The sequence below is a fragment of the Didymella exigua genome, assembly GCF_010094145.1.
Source record: "Didymella exigua CBS 183.55 unplaced genomic scaffold M421scaffold_6, whole genome shotgun sequence".
Classification (NCBI taxonomy): domain Eukaryota; kingdom Fungi; phylum Ascomycota; class Dothideomycetes; order Pleosporales; family Didymellaceae; genus Didymella; species Didymella exigua.
This window is the reverse complement of record NW_022984780.1, coordinates 1,149,630-1,167,247: the sequence shown is the minus strand read 5'-3', so window position 1 is coordinate 1,167,247 and position 17,618 is coordinate 1,149,630. Positions and strand designations below refer to the sequence as shown.

Genomic DNA, 17,618 nt, shown 5'->3' with positions numbered 1-17,618 from the left:
GGAGAGGATATACTTGCTTAACGTGAGGCTGATCAGCAGATTGCTCGTGAAGAGCGTCAAGGAGTAGAGCAATTAGGCCGCAGCCGCCAGGCACTCGCGCGCTGCAAGAGATGCAGAGAGACTGGACACAACTCGCGTACGTGCAAAAAAGATACTTTAGATACTGCTTAATTTACTCTATAAATATCTAAACATTACATTATTACGTTGTTGAGATATATGATTGTAAAGGTGCGCAAAGTTGGTTGGGTGGCTCACTCGCTTCGATGGCTCACTCGCTTAGTATTTACGTCAACAGTGCGCGTCTTTATATGCATGTTAAAGTGCTTTAACTAGTTAAACCTAAGCCTGTTAGTAGTCTACCTATTTTTAGAGACGCTAATAACCTAGTCATAGGGCAGGGTATTGTCCTTGTACTAGTTAGACAGGTGTTGGCTGCAACGGTCTAGACTCTAAAGCTAAAGATGAGCTAGAGCTTGCCGGTTACGTTAGCTTAGCTGGCTTGGCTTAAGCTAGATATATATTATCTACGCAGTTAACTAGACGTCTAGTTAGCTTGTGCATGCTTTTTAGCAAAAGTTGTTAGGAAGTAGATATCCTTTATTGGCCTTTGGTCAGACTACTACATTGGCAGGCTTTGAAGATGATGTAGGCTGGAATAGCCTATCCTGTAGCATTAATGCCCTTAATAACTGTCACCCACTCCTAGTTGCCTGGCTAGATCTGCTTTGCTCGTCCTAGCTTCTCTGCATCTGTAACAACTACTCTAGTGCTTATCTAGCCTATTATAAATCCTGTCTTATTAAAGTTGTATATATTATTGTCTAGGATGCTATACTTAGCTTTAAAATTAGATACATGGGTAAAATAGCCCTATATAACCTTAGAGTTGTTGTAGAGGGCTTGCTTATAGTTATACTTGTAATAAAAGACTGTTTTAAGCTCCTCCTAACACTAAACAAACATGCTGGCCTACCTTAAGCCAATAGGGGCTAAACTGCGCTCTTTTTGCAGAGAATTGGCCATATCAGCCACAGCTGCGAGCTGGGGGGACTCTCCTTGCGTGACTAGCTTAAGTATGTACGCAACAACTACCTACTCCTTAGCAGTAGTTAGATTCTGTAAATTAGCTATAGTATTAACGCGTGAAGGTTGTCTAGTAAGTTAGTTGCGTAGAGTTGTTTAGGGTGTGTTGTAGAGAGCTGCAGCGCGTCTTACTAAGAGATTAGGGTCTTGTTAAAGAGCTAGTAGCGCAAGCTGTATCTTAGCCTCTTTAGACGCGTCTATTTAACGTAGTTGTGGAGGCATTGGTGTAGAGTTGATGTTTTGGTGGGGTCTTGGCAAAAGTGGGCGACTCGCCCTGGTGGGCGACTCGCCCTACACCTAACGTACCTCACGGGCGAGTGGCCGGCCCGGGCGAGTGACCGGATTTTGCCAAGACCACACCAAACTTCATACAACCTGCGATTTCTCAACGCAAAAAGGCTTAAAGTGTCTTAAAGGAACTAGATATACAGCTTGCAATCTAGGCTCTTAAATAAGATGCAACTCTTACTATTCTACGCGCTGCAATAATCTATAAGGTGTTAGAAAGAATACTAAGACAATAATATGCTAGAACGCTCTTTAGACGCGATTGTAAGGTTAACTTAATAAAGCTAACAAGCACTAAAGAGGAGGTGATTGTGCAGCATGTTCTAAAGCTAGACAAGCAAGGATACCCACCCTAGCTTACTAATGTAGAGGATATGGCCAACTCTCTACTTACTAAGCGCCACTAGCCTCCTGTTGGCAAGAACTAGGCTAGCACGTTTGTTAAGCGTCGCCTAGAGCTCACAGTTAAGTTTAATTAAAAGTACAACTAGAAGAGAGCCCTCTGCAAGGATCCTAAGGTAATCTAGGGCTAGTTCTGCCTAGTAGAGAATACTAAAGCTAAGTATAGTATCCTAGATAAAGACACCTACAATTTTAATAAGTCTAGGTTTATAATAGGTGTTATATTAATAGGAGCTGTTGTTACAGGCTTAGGACGTTAAAGAAGACTAAAGAGAGTACAGCAGGGCAACTAAGAGTAGACTAGCATTATCTAGGGTATTAACATGTTAGGATAGAGTATCCTACCCTTTGTTATCTTCTAAGGCAAGCACCACCTCTCTGCCTAGTATAAGGAGCTGTCTTTACCTTATAACTAGGTTATTACTATCTCTAAGAATAGCTAGACTAATAACAAGCTTAGTATTAAGTAGCTAAAGCACTTTAATAAGCACACAAAGGAGCGCACTATTAGCAGCTATTAGCTGCTTATTCTAGATAGCTATAAGAGCCACAATTTAGTTAAGTTCTACTAGTACTGTGAAGAACACAAGATTGTTACCTTGTGTATGCCTCTACACTTATTACACCTGTTGCAGCCACTTAATATAGGTTGTTTTGCCCTAATAAAGAAGGCCTATAGTTGCTAAGCTAAGCTGCTAATGCGCAACAAGATTACTTGCATTACAAAACTTGAGTTTTTACTGTGCTTTAAAGGAGCTTTTAATGCCTCTATTACTAGGAGTAATATCTAGGGAGGATTTAGAGGTGCTACCTTAGTCCCCTTTAATCTAGAGGCTGTAATATTAAAGCTTAAGGTGCGCCTATGTACTCTACTACTACCTACTGTAGATAAGAGTATATAGCACTCTTAAACCCTACAGAACACCCTAGAATTTAGGTTGTAATTAAAGCTTATTAAAGAGAGGATTTAATAATATAGCAATAGCTCTCTAACTTTAATAGTTAATACTCTTAATTAGCTTACTAAGGGCGCAGAGATAATGGTGTATTTACTAGTTTTAGTGTATAACTAGGTTGCAGAGCTTTAAGCTGCTAATAAGGCCGCCACACGCTGTAAATCACACAAGAGGAAGCAGATCTAGAGGGAGGGGACTCTTACTATTAGTAAAGGAGTGCGCTTAACTACCCTAAAGGAGTTTAAAGCCTATAATAATAGGAAGAAGGCAAGCAAGAAGAGGCGCATTAAACTAGGCACTTAGTCTTTACAACACTGTAGCAGGTGTAGTAAGGCAGGGCATAACGCGCGAACGTGCATAAAAGATGCGCAAGATACTGTAGATTAGTGCTGTATACTGTAAGTTACAGTAACTTGCAGTAACTTGCTGTAATATGCAAGAGAAGTTGAAGTTTGGTGTGGTCTTGGCAAAATCCGGTCACTCGCCCGGGCCAGCCACTCGCCCGTGAGGTACGTTACGTTATGTTAAGTTCAAATAGAGTATTGTTGGCGCGTTTAGAGAGCCTGCGCTGGTTAACGTTAAACGCAGCAGCAGCAGCCTAATGGCTCTAAAACTGTCTAGTATTATAGGCCTAGAGAGCAAGCTACAGTCTCCCTTTGTGTTGAAGCAATAAGTCGTGATATTGTTAAGACATACTGTGAAGTGCGGAGTTGTGTTGGTCTTGGCAGATTTTGACTAGTTCAGTGATATGACTGGCTCGGTGATAGAGTACGTTAACTGGAAGCCTGTTGCGGAACCAGTTATCTAACAGGCAGCTAGAGACTCTGCAGATGTACTTAAGACTCTGTAAGGCCCTTTGTGCAACTCCAGAGGTTTGATTGAATCCTATCGCATACATACTGTCGCTCGCCTATCGACTACAGTCAATGTCTTTTCTTTACGTCAAGAGCCGTCCAAAAGACCTGAGATTAGCTGTTCTGGGCGTTAGGCGTAAGCATTCTACTTAACCAACGCGATGCGCGGCCTCGCCCCACTTCTCCTGACGCAGGGTCCATGCCAACGCCGTGCAATGGGCAGTCACAATTCTTTTGTGCACAGCAGCTCAGCCCTCAGCCCCCTCGCCATGAGCGCTCCCTCCTCCGCCATGCAGCGGACACGATGAACAGTCTCAACACTCGACCCTTCGCCCGCAACGCGTTCAAACCCTTCCAGCCCGCCTTCGACTACCTCAGCAACAACCTGCGCACCGTGCAGCTCCCCACCGCCTCGAAACAAACACCCCGACCCTGCAGCACCGCGCACCGCCGCAAGACGACGGCACAGTCAATCGATGACATCGACTCGGACCTCGAAACCGGCAACACCAGAACTATGGATCGACGCAGCCACTCCCGCCACGGCTCGCAGGAGGCTGGCGCCTGGGCTCGCCTGGTGGCTCCCGTCCCTCTCATCGACATCGGCAGCCGCAGCGCCTCGCCCAACCCGCACTCGTACCCGCGCTCGCGAAGCGCTGCGCAGAGTGAAGACGAAGACGACGAGTACGAGATGAGCAGCAGCATCCGGCCCCTGGTCGGCGCCGGGAGAACGCTGTACGGGAGGAATGGAGGGAGCTGGAAAATGATGTTCAGAGATGGTGGGCTCGGGGGCTGGCTGTTGGGAACGTGGGCGGGCTGGCAGGTATGGGTGGGCCTGCTGGTTTTCTGGGTCGGTGGGTGTGGATTCGGGCTGTTGCTCATGAACCGGTTTATCATGCTGACGGGCGTGTACAAGTGAGTTTCTCGAGGACCAGCTTTGCGGTGGATGCTAATACGGGCTGCTAGATTCCCGTTTCCGCTTACGGGCACGTATATCCAGCTCATGCTCACGCACGTCCTGCTCGTTGGCCTCTCGAGCCTCACCCGCGGACTGGGGAGCCCGTTGCGACGCCTTGGACTCGGCGCTGCGGTCGCGCCTGCCATCCCCGTTGCGCCGCAGGGAGGAGCATTTAGGAATGTTGGCACAAAGTCGGGGGCGGCGAGGCTCCTGCGCTGGCTGAGCAATGGCTCAGGTGGCATCGCTGGCGGCGGACTCTTCGAATTCGACTACAGCATCGCCAAGCAGGTGCTCCCGCTCGCAGTCGTCTTCGTCGTGAAGGTGCTGCTGAGCAACTTCTCATTCGCGTACGTACATGTCGCGTCTCACTCCTTCCCGGCACTAACAATCCCAGCTACGCCCCCCTCCCCGTGTACCAGCTTGCCCGCATCGGCATAACCCCCCTCTCCCTCTTTTTCTCCTGCGTCCTGCAAAAAGACAGCATATCCGGCTCCACGCTGTCCGCCGCCCTCATCGCAACGCTCAACCTGCTCTTCGCAACCCTCCGTTCCAATGTCCGCGTAACATGGGAGTCCATCGTCGCCGGCGTCTTCTCCTCGTTCTTTGCAGCCCTGTACCCCATCCAGCTCCTCCGCACATATCGCACTTTACTCTCCGGCCTCGTGCCTCAGGGAGACGTGCTGAGCGGGTACCCCAACCGCAGCTCAGAAGACGACAACAATCGTGAGGAAACGCGCGCATACTACCGCACTCTGCACTATACGTCCTTGTTGTCGATTGCGCTACTCACGCCTATTGTGCTGCTGAGCGGCGACCTAGGGAACATATATCACAATATCCCGTTCCTGGATGTACCGTTCTTCTGGTTGATGATCTGGTGCGGGGCGATCGGTAGCTGGGCGGTGTTTAGTAGCACGTTGGTTTTGGTCAAGGCGACGAGCCCATTATCTGCCACATTCGTCAATGTGCCGCGGAGTGGCGTTCAACTCATGCTGCTGAGCATGTTCAAAATGCCCGCGCATAGCTGGGTGGGTGTTGCGCTTTGCTGGGCGAGTAGCGTGTGGTACGTGGTAACGATGAGGAGGGAGAGTAGGACTAGGGTGAGACTTGAGGGGCGGTAGATTGGTTTATGAGTCGAGGAATCGAGTGTATCCATGATCCAGCCACGCGTGCTGTTCGAAAACCGAACCAAACCTCGAGAGACCGTGTCCACGTGATCACGTGCAGACGATGCGAGTCGCACAGCTATATCCCTCGCTCCGAGCTCAATCTGTCGCTCTCCAGAATCACGCTGTCGTTCAATATCTTGGAAATGATGAACCCACGTTCCCATGGAGCGCCAAGGCTACGCAGCTGCGCGGTGCATGTCCTGCTCTCGAAAGTTGCAAATCTGCACAACTTCAAAGTCGTGTCTCTTGCGTGATTTCAAAATCAGTTTGCAGATGGGTTCGGCATCTGCCTGACGGCATTTGATCACGTCATAAAAATGTCTACGCCAGATCTTCTCCTTCACAGAATTTGATGTCGCACTCTGTATGCCCACGAAACTCCATGATGCGTCCAAAAAATACCAGAGCGCCTTTTTTCGTAGGATTTGTTGGAAGGCATATGAACAAAAGATCTTGGAGTTCCTCATCTTACGAAACCCCAAAATGGATTTCACTGCGGGAACATGGTGCGGGAATCGTGGATTTCGATGAACTAATCCAAAGATGCTATGACTGGGAGTTGCCTCTACTCCGAACCGCTACACTACTATAAACTCATACTTGGCTACCCTCAGGATAGCCTCCAGTCTTCATTCCCCAAACCAGCACTCGAGCTCTAGCCAAAAAGAAAGAGGACGAGATTGAATATTCGAGATCACCGATGCACGCCCTTCATGTCTTTCCGCTGCGCGATCAGACTTCAAAAGTGTACTGAAACATGTCTACCTTCTGGACGTGGGAGGTGATCGAAATACAATGCTTGAGAAGCGCATGCTTCGGATAGCATATAATTTGCAGACTGGACCGTCATGGCTCCCTCGAGACGGATTATTACTGGTTGTCAAAAGCTTTGGAAGAAGAAAATGATGGTGCCAGCGTGTTTGGGGTCGGTAAACATGTGCGTGAGAGGTTCTGAAGAGACACCAAGTTTGGGTTGCTGCTGTCTGGCGCGTCTCAACCCATCAATCGGCCTTTCTCTGAGCTTCATGCAAGACCTACTCTTTGACTTCGAAAGCCGCACATCTTGGGTTACGCGCGCTTTTGTTCCGTGCAAACAAAAAGGGAAGGACTACTTCACTATGTCTGGTTTGCTGAGCTCGTGTCACGCTTCAAACTACACGAGCATGATGTAGATGTGTAGGGCTGAGCGTGGAGCCTTGTCTGTAATGCTGCAGCATGTGCGATGATGATTCATATTGCATCTTAGGAGGGTGCATGTGTTTCGTTTGCTGGTTCTCGAAAGAAGAGCCCGGTAGGCAAGAGGATGGCATGACCGCCGATGCAAACATTTCAAAAGATCGAGGCCTAGTGCAAATATTTAGCATGTTTGCCCTCTGTACTCGTGCAATGTACCGAGCCCAAGGTCCCCGAAAGCGTGACCTACGGGCCGGGCGATCAGTGCATCCTCGTGTTCGCTAGTGTTACGTCCTTCACGTTGCAACCCTGATTTGCAACCGATGTCACACAGACTGGACATGTGCGGCTCGTGGGCTGAGACAGCAATAGTTGCCCAAGGCTACTTGCACCCGTTCCTCCTTGCTCCGAGATGTGTCACCTGACTCAAGCTTTGCCCAGGAATTTTGCTCCGCTCGGCGTCAGCGGTCAGCTCTAATTACACAGGGATGCGTAACAGCGTGTCTCGGACATTAGGTGACACAGTGGTGGGTGACCTTTGCGGAAGCAGGTGCGAGGTAGGATGAAGGTCTTGGGTCATGGCCGATCTGTATCGATAAGAAAACGCATTAGTGCGTCCATGGCCGCCACAGCACTGATGACGTGAATGATAGTTTCTATTGCATATATGTGTGTCTCAGCATTCCGGCCGTTACTTTGCGTATTACATTCTGTATGACTGCATCTCTGGCAACAAGACTACGTACTTGCGCACGGTGTCTGCGCGCCAATCGACCGCGGAATCGCCCCGTGCCTTTTCGGCCAGCTACCGGTGCAAGCAGTAGGTGGTTCGCAGATGCAGCGACACAACGACAGGATGATACCGATGGACAGGAGCGGGAGGAGCGGCAGCAGGCGGCGTTGAAGGATGAGGAAGAAGAAGGAGCATTCACACGGCGCATGCGCTTGATGAGCGAGGAAGCGCTCGAGAGTGGCGGACACGGCGTACGCAAAGCCGTAGAAGAAGCGGGCTTCAACGCCGACCTCAAGGCACAGCTCGAAAAGCGCATAGTCGCTGCATCTCTCCAATCGCCTGAAGTCAACCTCCCCGCCTCTGCGTCCCGCCACACACGCGACCTCGCGACGAGCGAGGCATGGACGGGCACCGAGAGCGTCCACGACGCCTCTCTGCGTATGCTCAACGACGCCCACAAGCCGTTACGAATAGGCAAGCGCACAGCACCAGGCCCCGCTGTCCAAATGCCGCAGAACATCGACACAGGCCGCAGCCGCAGCAAGAGAGGCCACGGACTGCGTCTTGCCAATGCGCGCGACCGCACAAATGTGTACGCTTCGGTGCAATCTGACGACAGTCTCGAAGAAACAGAGCGACAACGACGCCTCCGAGCATTGAAAGAACGCTTCGAGCCCGGCGCTCGCGCCATCGTCCCAGGCTCCATCCAAGGCCTCGCCTCGCTGGCCAACAAACGCATCGAAGACGCCATTGCGCGGGGGCAGTTCAAAAACATCCCGCGCGGCAAGGGCAGGAACGTGGAGCGCGATCACAACGCCAATTCGCCCTTTATCGACACGACCGAGTACTTCATGAACAAGATCATCCAGAGGCAGGAGATTGTGCCGCCATGGATCGAGAAGCAGCAGGAGCTCACATCTGCCGCGTCCAAGTTCCGGAGCAGACTTAGGGCGGACTGGAAGAGGCATGCTGCGCGCATGATTGCGGCCGCGGGTGGGAGTCTGCAAGACCAGGTGCGGCGCGCAGAGGCCTATGCGTGCGCGGAGCAGATTGTCAATCCGTCGAAAACCATGAAAGAGACGCTGACTACGGTCGACAAAGAAGGACAGATCTCCCAGATCTCGCTCTCGGTCGAAGTGAAACGATACTCCTCCGATCCCACAGGCAGCACGCTGGCCTCTCAAATCACCGCTGAGAAAGCACCACTCGATTCTGGTACAGAAATCAAGTCTGCAGCAACCACAACACATACCATCGAGGTCCCCTTACCAGACCCACTCGCAAACGCTGCGACAGCAGGAGCAGCAGCGGCACAAACAGTTGCCACATTAGACTCAGCAGCATCGGCCGCTTTCCCGGCGCCGACTACTGTATTCCGCGACCCCCTGTGGCTCTCCAACGAGACATCCTACCTGTCGGCGGCAGTCGCAGATCTAAATTCCAAAGCACGCAGCTATAACCTGCAAGCCCCCGAGCTAGCACGCAAGCCCTACTTCAATCTCGAACGGGAGCTGCGATCATGTTATTCGGACGTAGCGCCATTGCTCGCGGAGGCAGTCCTCGAACGAGCTAGAAAACCAATTAGGAAGGCCAATGAATCGTTTGGCCAGCAGCTCAGCGAAAGAGGCATAATGGGTACATTGGGAGGCGTGCCTGCGAGAATCAGAGACGAGCGGACCACGAAACAATATGGCTTCAAGCAGTTCTGGAATGAGCTGTTCACGCCGAAAGGCAAGGACCCGTGGGCGTAATGTAGAGCCATTCAGTCCGGTTGAACCTGAGCAACAAATGATATGCCGATGCCTTTCCGCCATGTCGAAGTTTCTAGTATTGCAGTCAAAGTGTCCATCAGAAAGTTATACAGAAGGGGACGTGTATATGCCACATCCTGTACACAAGATACTCTACAGCACGAATGGTGTTCAAAGGCCTGATCCAATCGACCACGAACGTCCTTATTCTTCTCTAAAAGGTATCAACAGCGTACATTGCCCACCACCACATCTGCCTGATCAATGACATAACGCCTCGCACACCATACCGCAAACGGCTCACCAACGCCCAGAACCTGTAAGAACAGTAGCGTATATCCACATCCCAAGCAGCCTCGTTGCACATCGCCTCGCACCCTTTAAACCCGATATCTCGATTCAGGAAACCGCTCTCCAACGGCCTTCGGCACGTTCGCAGCCGGCATTTCAACCGAGCCACGCAGCGATGTACACTTTACCAGCAGGAGTGCAGTCGCAGCACGACGCATCGGGATCCATCTACGCGCGACTCAGACGTCGATATCGATCTAGCATCGGATCTTTTCTCCAGCAAATCACGCCCAGTGTCCACATGCGCGTCCCAACAGTAGCCCGCTCCACTGCTGCACGCCTCCCTCAACATCGCACAGTGCACAGTGCCGTTCTCCACGACTCAATCCGAGGAAATCCCCTAACCAAGGCTGCTCTCATCTCCATTCAGGCAGACGTACGCCAGATTAATTGCGGAACACTAGTGCCGGACTTCTGCCTGAAGGATGATGCTGGGTAGTGCTGGATCCAACGGTGCTATGCCGGCCGAACTGCACTGCACATGTCCAGTGCAGGCGCGCAGGGTATTGGATGGGTTGCACATCGGTACCGAGTCTCTGGTTCCGATTCTGTAGCTATATGATGAGCGCGATCGAGATTGTAAGGATGATACGGGCTTGGCGTAAGCACTGCGTTATCACTGCATGCGGGACACGTATTGATGGATTTGACATCGCGGTATCGAGATGTCGCAGGTTTCATGTTATGGTGCAGTAGTGCTATCACCGATGCCAGATCATATGTTGGCGGAAATGCTCCGTTATTCGCATGCCATGAAGGACTCAAGGCTTACTCATTGTTGATGACTTTCGCTCCGTTGATCACGTTTCGGTCTCGTCTTCGCACAAAAAGCAGCCAATGACAGAAAAAGCAATGTTGGTTTGCTGGTAACGTGTACCTAATGTGTCTGACTGCATACCGAACTATCATCATGCCATCGCCTTGTCCAGGGTTACTAATACATCCTGGGTGTGATCAGCAACGTCCTCGTAGAATTCGATGATATACTACTTGTTATCCAATCAAGTGCCGTAATCGCATCTCGACGTTCCTGCGCCGAAATTGAATGATCGGCGATGATGATCGGTCACACTGCAGAGCCTGCACATCCCTGGGCACCGCATGAGCGTCTCTGCGCTGTCCCGAACAGGGGACTTTCTAATCCTCAACCCTCAATTCGTCTTTCTCCTCGCCGCGCCGGGGTGTGATGCTCATCGAGTGATGCTGCCGACCACGCCATCCCTCCTCGCCGCCCGCTTCGTGTGTCCACCCTCACTACACCTCCCGCCGCCAACGATCCTTGCGTTGGGCAATGAACGTTCAGCATCCTTCGTGTGCTGATCGACCATTGGTTTCCCACTCGTGGAGAATCCTTTACTGGTCATACATGCGCCCACGGCAGTGGCGCATGTCGGCCTTCCTGCACCGTCACACGGTTGGCAGAAGCAAACCCGCAATGCGTGAGCAGCCAGAGGCCGAAGCACGTCCTGTCTGTATCCACCTTTCCGGCTCTCTCCACTTTGTATATGAGGCTTCTTAGAGTACGTGTTGTAGTTGTGAATGTGCCGCTTCTGCAAGGCTCTGCCCTTGGGTATGGAGGGCGCAAAGGAGTGGGCTGCCGCGAGAGTAATGAAACGTGCCTTGTAGAACTTTACCTCGACTTTCAGATCATGCATAGCGAGCTTGACCGAGCGATGGACCTTGTCCTTGCCATGAGGGAAGAAGACACCGCTTCGCGGAGTAAGGCTGTTCTCGCGCACCATACCGTCACAGCCTTTGACTGGTCCTTTCGGGGTGACACATGACTCGCGGGAGCACATTCGGGACATCTCAGGTCGACGATTGTTATGATGGTGCCGCAAGTGCGATGGAAGCGGAGTATTGTGGGCAGGTAGCGTAGTCATGGATACAAGAGGCGGTCGAATAGGCAGGCTCTCAGCAGATGATCCTGCATTGACGTTCTCCCTATTATAATAAGACGATGAGATTATTGGTGAGCCTCCGTATATCGACGGGCTGGTTCTCTGAGGGGAGCTGCCCTCGGGCTGAATGAGATTGCCAGATGGCGAGTAGAAAGAGATCTTCGGCGTATTGTAGTTCGGCCGCACGATTCCAGATGCTGCAGCTATGGGTAGCAGAGAGGTTAGCGCAGACGAAGTGATGTGATGAGACGGAGCATGACTCGGCGAGAGTGCTTCCCCAGACTCAGGTGAATCCGAAAGTGAAGCCTGTCGTTCGAGTTCTGCCATCTGCGGCGTGAACCATACAGGTGTGGGCGGGGATTGCGAACGACAAATTGGGTGGCTAAAGTCATGTTGCAGGTCGAGGTCGACACCCAGCACCGTGCCAGAGTATGAGGAAGTAATGGTGCTACAAAAGCTGGCGTTCTGACTTGTGAACACCTCCCTTGCACTGCTAGCATCCCTCATTGAAGACGGTTGTCCATGATACAAGGGAACACCGTCGACCGTGTAGCGAGCTGAGGTGTCAAAAATGTCATGATGAGACGTTGAGGCTTGAATCATGCCATCTCTTCGCGCCACATCGCGTGTTCCTGCGTGTACAACGGGCGTCGAGAAGGGCCACTCATGCGAGCGCGTTGCAATTCGGTAAGGCAGCACAGGAGGTATAGAACCAAAAGCAGTATGCGACTCGAAAACTTGGGAGCGAGATCTTGCAAGAGGTAAGCGCACGTGAGCTGGAAGCTCAGGGCCCGAAGAAGAAATCGCGCGATTTCTCGTCCGATTTCCAGGGGTTGGCACGACGGCCACACCTTCAGGTACACGGGCTGAGATGTCGCCACATATATGGGCCCTACGGGGACCCTGGTCTTGCTGATCAACCCGGGGGCTGCTCTCACGCGTAGAGAGCGGGCTATCCCGATGGTTCATGATAGGCGCATGCGGCGTCGAGGACGATCGAGACCGAGTCCTCGAAACGCCGCGCACGTTTTGCAAAACGCCGCGAATGAATCCTCTGACTCCTCCGTGATCGTGGTCGAACAGCTCATCGCCAGAATGAGAGACTGGAGATTGTTGTAGCTCAAAGCGGTGTGACGTCAGAGGTGTGGCGGTGCTGCTTGCTGGATCTGCTGCTCCGTGCTCCTCATTTAGTCTTGTTGGCGGCACAGCCACTGCGGAGGCATCAAGCTCTCGAGCCAGATCTTCCTGAATGTTATGCAAAGCTTTCTCGTCGAGACTGCGTGATCTCTGTCGTGATCCTCGGTTGGGCGAAGTATTCTCTGCGGCCTTGATGGACGGGAAGCGACCCACGCTAAGCAGCGATCCATGCGAGTTCAGCGTTGAATACGAGCCATGCTCGATGATTGTAGCAAGCGGAGCACCATTGGAACGATTCGCCAGGCGTACGGCGAGCTTATACGCAGCGGTGTGACCTCTGGCTTGTGGTTGGGCATCATCGACCGAACCATTGTGGGCTGCCGCAGCTCCTGAGTGGCATGTGTAACTATCATCATCCGATTCGATATAGTCCGGCGCGCCGAGTAGTGGTGAGTCCGTGTCAAGATACGTCTTGTAGAATGTGAAGGGATCCTGAGAAGCTGCAGCTCTCGTCTCGGCACGGGCAGTACCATGTACACCATTCTCCAATGCATTGTCTGTGCGATATGGCGGCGTACTGTTCGTGATAGGAGGGTTCTGATGGTTATACCCCAACTGGCTGGCGTCGCAGAGCTGCGAGGTCGCCATTGTTCCGCATTTGGCTTCTGAGGAACGGGGATGCAAGGAGGAAGGTGTACGAAGACTGTTCATTTACCAGGCACAGAAAATACAGCCAAAGATGCTGTTTCCAACTTTGACTGTGACGGAAGGGACTGAACGTAATCGTGCACGATAGATCTTAGACAGCAAGATCGGCAGCGGCAGCTTCTCCAGTCCACCGAAAGGTTCCTTCCCAAAGTTGATGCGACCTCTGCCAAAATTTCTCGTCAGGGCAAAAGTAGCTCGCAGCTATGGGATGTTTGGGTCATCCAGGAGAACTGGCGTCCGGAGAGTGTGGCTTCGCCGTACTCTAACGTACTCAATACTGGGCCTATGTACGTCTTGTTGCATCCTCATCTGGCCACTGGGCCTCCAGTATTCAGACTTGTCAGGTCTGCAGGCGAAAGTCAGGTCGTCGTTTACTCCTAGTACCGTTTACCTCGCAGAATCAGAGGACCAATGGGCATACGCAGTATGGACGTCCGGGATCAGTCGAGTAGTGTGAGAGCGAGGAGTTTCGCCCTGCGCTACGTGGCCCTTGTCAAGCTGGAACTTCGCTTTTTCTTGCCTAGACTAGTCACAGTTGCATGCGAGTAGCCGCATGTGGCAGACGATGCTGTGAATCGAGAAAGGGCATGAATGCCCAACGAGCTTTGCATAAATGCAAAAAAGCCCGTAATGCTTGTGGCATGTTGTAACACAGTGTGCTCTTTGGCGTTTATTGGTCAGTCCTTGGGTTATTCGTTCTTGTACCCTGGCTTGTCTTGCTACAGCTCGCCCACGTGTGAGGTTGAAGGACATCCGCGTGGAGGAAGGTGGTAATCACTCAGGCGCCGCAACCGGACGTTATGTAGTACCGAGGGCATATGACGGGTTCACGGACATGGTCTGCCATATGGAAGTCACTCCTGAGCGCGCTGTTGCTGGACAAATACAAGTGTTGTCATAACCGCATTTGTACTGGCGTTTTTATTAGGCGGCAGCTTATCATTGCTTTTGCTGCTAGCTGCTTGAACAACCACCGAGTCACGAACGACCAACATGTACTTGTGGCGTACATTTGAAGTGGTGAAGGTAGGACTGCAGGCAACAGCTTGTAAGGCCTCGTTCTCGGAGACAATTAGAGCACGACCGTGCCGAACGAGGTGATGCTACCGGGTGATTGAACGGTAAGACCCTGATTGATTGGGCGCCACTTCTACGAGTCCAGAGATCCAGATTTCGAGATCTTGATAATCGCGAGTACTGAAGCTGTACCGCTACGAGCTACACAATTTGATGCGCAAGGGCGACATTTTTTGGTGCTCGATCACCAATCGATGCCAGGAAAGACATGCACCGCAATAATTGGTCCCCGCCGATCATGCCCATTCAACCCGCGGCTCTCCCTCGGAGACGAGTTCATATAGATGGACCCGAGCACACCTTTGTGCACATGGTGACGCCGTAAGACCTTCGACGCGTGCTTCCAGAAAGAGCGGTGGGCGCATGATGCTCCGTGCATATTGACTGGCATGCAGTATGCTGCAAGGTGAAGAAGGAAGCAGGGCATACCCATGGTGGGCGAAGGTCAGGTTCGGTAACCAGTTTCCAGATGGGGAAGCTGGCATACTCAGGAACGGCCGAAACATTTGAAACAATTACCCTCGTTCTGTACGGCGTTCGCGCATCTCCTTCCTCGACGATGGGTTCCGTGTCGATCTGGTCCACAAACGCGGTTCATGATCCAGCAGAAGACCTTGATATGCTGGACAACATGGCGAAGGAAGGTCCAAAAGAAACAGTGGTTCATCGCCGCCCAAAGCCTCCTAACCTACTCCAATGCACTATTAGATTGTCGAGTCTCCTGCGCAAACGGTGGCGTAATTCTCATGCGAGTTTGTGGGGTGATGCGCGCTGAAAGTGGCGAACGGCTCAAGTTGGCGAGCTCATGCTTCTGCAGTCTTGCGGGCCGACCGGGAGTTCCTGTATGGTTGGCGCCCAAGGGAACGCCTCAAGACATCTACTTGTAGCTGATGGAACCTGAGAGCTGAGACCCGTAGCGACCGCCAAGGTCCTGAACTACCTGGTTGTACATTCACTAGTGGCTAGTCAGAGGGATGAACCTGAAGCGACCGTACTGACGCGCTGCCATGCCGCGATCAGTCCCCTCTTTGCTGTAACTAGCGCTCAAATCCACAATCCTAGCTGTCGGTACCTTGGTGTGTTCATCAATTGCGGTTGAGTCCATGTTGCACTCTCATTGAGTCCAACTTGAATTTATATTTGTTGGGTAGACAACCTTGGTTGCGAAGTGTGGATGATCGGCGGCCGGGTCAGGGAACGCTGCAGCTGCTGTACAAGGATTGTCCCTTGCAACATGGACTGTTCCCAGGAGTGTCAGCCAAAGCTACATGGTAGCTTACGCGAGCGACATCGTGATGCACCTATTCACGCCCAGAGATCGGCACTAGCCGAAGCTCCGAGCCCACTGCATACCGAGATACGTTGATTAATGCGGCCCGCAGAGAGTAAACGATACAACGGGATGGCGTGTGGACCCACATCTGTACTGGTACTTCAAGCCGGCTAGATCAGAGGATGGTCCTTCAGCATGTCCCGCCATTACGTCCTGCAGGCGCCCGCATCTAGCGTCCCATGGCGGTGGTAAGGTGATAGCAAGGTCTCGCCGTCACATGACACATGGGGCAGCGTCGCCTCAAGCCATCGAGCATAAGAAATGACTATAAGATGGGAGGCAGGGTAACGTGCCCTGGATCTCCATCTATTGAGCGTCGCAGCGACTTTTCGGTTTTGTCTTTTCTTGAACTCGTGAATCCTCTGGAAATCTTTGACGATGAGCTTCGTCGCACCCAGTCCGCTTGCACAGAGCGCCGACAAGCAACTCCTCTTCACTCGACTCGGCCTGAACGAACAGGTCCACAAGTTACTCCTCGTGAGTCGTTATTTCCGTGTGATCTGCACGACGAGCGCTAACGGCACGCAGGGTGAAGCTCAAGCTGCAAGAGACAGGTTGAGCAGAAATGTACAGAACCTCACTGACCAGTCGAGGACCGACCCTTCGGTCACGGCACCTTACAAATGGGACGAGATATCCGAGACTGCGAAGCATACCGAGATCCTGACTGTTGTGAACAACGCTGGCCCACAGACGAGACCATATTACGGAATGGGTCGATACATGACCAACGTCAACGAAGAGAACTGGGTCGCAAGGTGGTATCTGTGGCACAGCTTCCGATACCGGTTCGTGGAGGTTGGTCTGTCAATGTGTCTTTGCTGACGCTCTGATGCAGAGACAACCGAGACAACAGGGCTCGAGGTACGGCCAATAACGGTAATCAGGCATATAGCGGCAAGTAACAGTCCGGAAGACCAACCGGTGAAAGCTTCTGAGATTACCGACTGACAATTGACAGGCAATCCGGTGACCTATGGTACAGTGGGTGGTTACTACGACCCGGTGTACGGGCGTTATCGTTGACGATGCTCACAACGATAGCGGTAGTAGCGTTGTGCACGTCAAACGTGCCAATATTCGGAGATCGCAGTGGAACATTAGGGCGCCTCCCTTTGTAGATGTGCAAGTTGCTAGGTGGTCTTCACCACGGGCGATGGGCGATGTAGATGATCCTGCCTGATCCGCCAGCAAGAGTCCGCTTCCTCGGATAAATAATCTTTCGGTCGTATTCATTCCTCCGGTATCCCGTGTTTTCCTGATTTGAGGACTTACAGTTGCGTCTTGTATGGATCTTCAATTCATCTCCTGGACGCTTTCGTTAATGCCAGAGATCCTACATACCTGAAGTGTGTATGAACAAGCACCCGTTCTCATTGTATTTGGTACCACAAATGTGACAACTGGGCTCGATTGATCTTGCGCAGAATGTGCTGGAGGGCAGCGATCGGTGAAATTTCATGCTAACAGCAAAGAAGAAGATGGAGGTGGTGATGAACGGAATGTAAAGTTGGGGTCTGACGAGTCGAGATGGACAATGTGGGGCACATTTCATCGGAGCCGCGCTGGTTCAGGGTGAAGGAAGGAACATTCGGCCCTGGATAGCTGATTGCATGGTGGCAAACAACAGATGAGAGAGCAGTACAAACTGCGCGCACTGACGATGTGCGAACTAAAGTACCACTGCGATGTCTGGTGTTATGCAATAAGTCGCGCATGATGTCAGAGCGTGCATGGCCGC

General features: G+C 51.8%; 7 protein-coding genes across 7 annotated transcripts; 5 read left to right on the top strand and 2 right to left on the bottom strand.

The window, feature by feature from the left end:
- Positions 1 to 3,417: 3,417 nt before the first annotated feature.
- M421DRAFT_409175 (uncharacterized protein) lies at positions 3,418 to 3,792 on the bottom strand (the record flags this gene model as incomplete). Its single annotated transcript, XM_033590366.1, has 1 exon — positions 3,418 to 3,792. Exon 1 carries the CDS (start codon positions 3,628 to 3,630, stop codon positions 3,418 to 3,420), a length of 213 nt encoding a protein of 70 aa, XP_033451714.1. The 5' UTR covers positions 3,631 to 3,792.
- A 98-nt stretch (positions 3,793 to 3,890) lies between these two features.
- On the top strand, positions 3,891 to 5,665 carry M421DRAFT_56998 (uncharacterized protein; the record flags this gene model as incomplete). The annotated part of the gene is made up of 3 exons (XM_033595457.1): positions 3,891 to 4,501; positions 4,553 to 4,891; positions 4,939 to 5,665. 3 exons carry the CDS (start codon positions 3,891 to 3,893, stop codon positions 5,663 to 5,665), a joined length of 1,677 nt encoding a protein of 558 aa, XP_033451713.1.
- Positions 5,666 to 7,505: 1,840 nt separating this feature from the next.
- On the top strand, positions 7,506 to 9,370 carry M421DRAFT_99290 (uncharacterized protein; the record flags this gene model as incomplete). The annotated part of the gene is made up of 2 exons (XM_033598734.1): positions 7,506 to 7,528; positions 7,624 to 9,370. 2 exons carry the CDS (start codon positions 7,506 to 7,508, stop codon positions 9,368 to 9,370), a joined length of 1,770 nt encoding a protein of 589 aa, XP_033451712.1.
- Positions 9,357 to 9,836, top strand: M421DRAFT_418092 (uncharacterized protein). Its single transcript, XM_033591676.1, has one exon. The coding sequence runs from the start codon at positions 9,432 to 9,434 to the stop codon at positions 9,636 to 9,638; it is 207 nt and encodes a 68-aa protein (XP_033451711.1). The 5' UTR covers positions 9,357 to 9,431; the 3' UTR covers positions 9,639 to 9,836.
- A 1,075-nt stretch (positions 9,837 to 10,911) lies between these two features.
- On the bottom strand, positions 10,912 to 13,407 carry M421DRAFT_2949 (uncharacterized protein; the record flags this gene model as incomplete). The annotated part of the gene is made up of 1 exon (XM_033589058.1): positions 10,912 to 13,407. One exon carries the CDS (start codon positions 13,405 to 13,407, stop codon positions 10,912 to 10,914), a length of 2,496 nt encoding a protein of 831 aa, XP_033451710.1.
- A 2,848-nt stretch (positions 13,408 to 16,255) lies between these two features.
- On the top strand, positions 16,256 to 16,576 carry M421DRAFT_418089 (uncharacterized protein; the record flags this gene model as incomplete). The annotated part of the gene is made up of 1 exon (XM_033591675.1): positions 16,256 to 16,576. A coding segment is annotated over one exon (321 nt), but the record flags the coding sequence as incomplete, so codon positions are not given.
- M421DRAFT_418088 (uncharacterized protein) lies at positions 16,572 to 17,286 on the top strand. The gene is made up of 3 exons (XM_033591674.1): positions 16,572 to 16,665; positions 16,716 to 16,774; positions 16,839 to 17,286. The coding sequence occupies exons 1-3, from the start codon at positions 16,589 to 16,591 to the stop codon at positions 16,901 to 16,903; spliced, it is 201 nt and encodes a 66-aa protein (XP_033451708.1). The 5' UTR covers positions 16,572 to 16,588; the 3' UTR covers positions 16,904 to 17,286.
- The last annotated feature ends 332 nt before the right edge of the window (positions 17,287 to 17,618 follow it).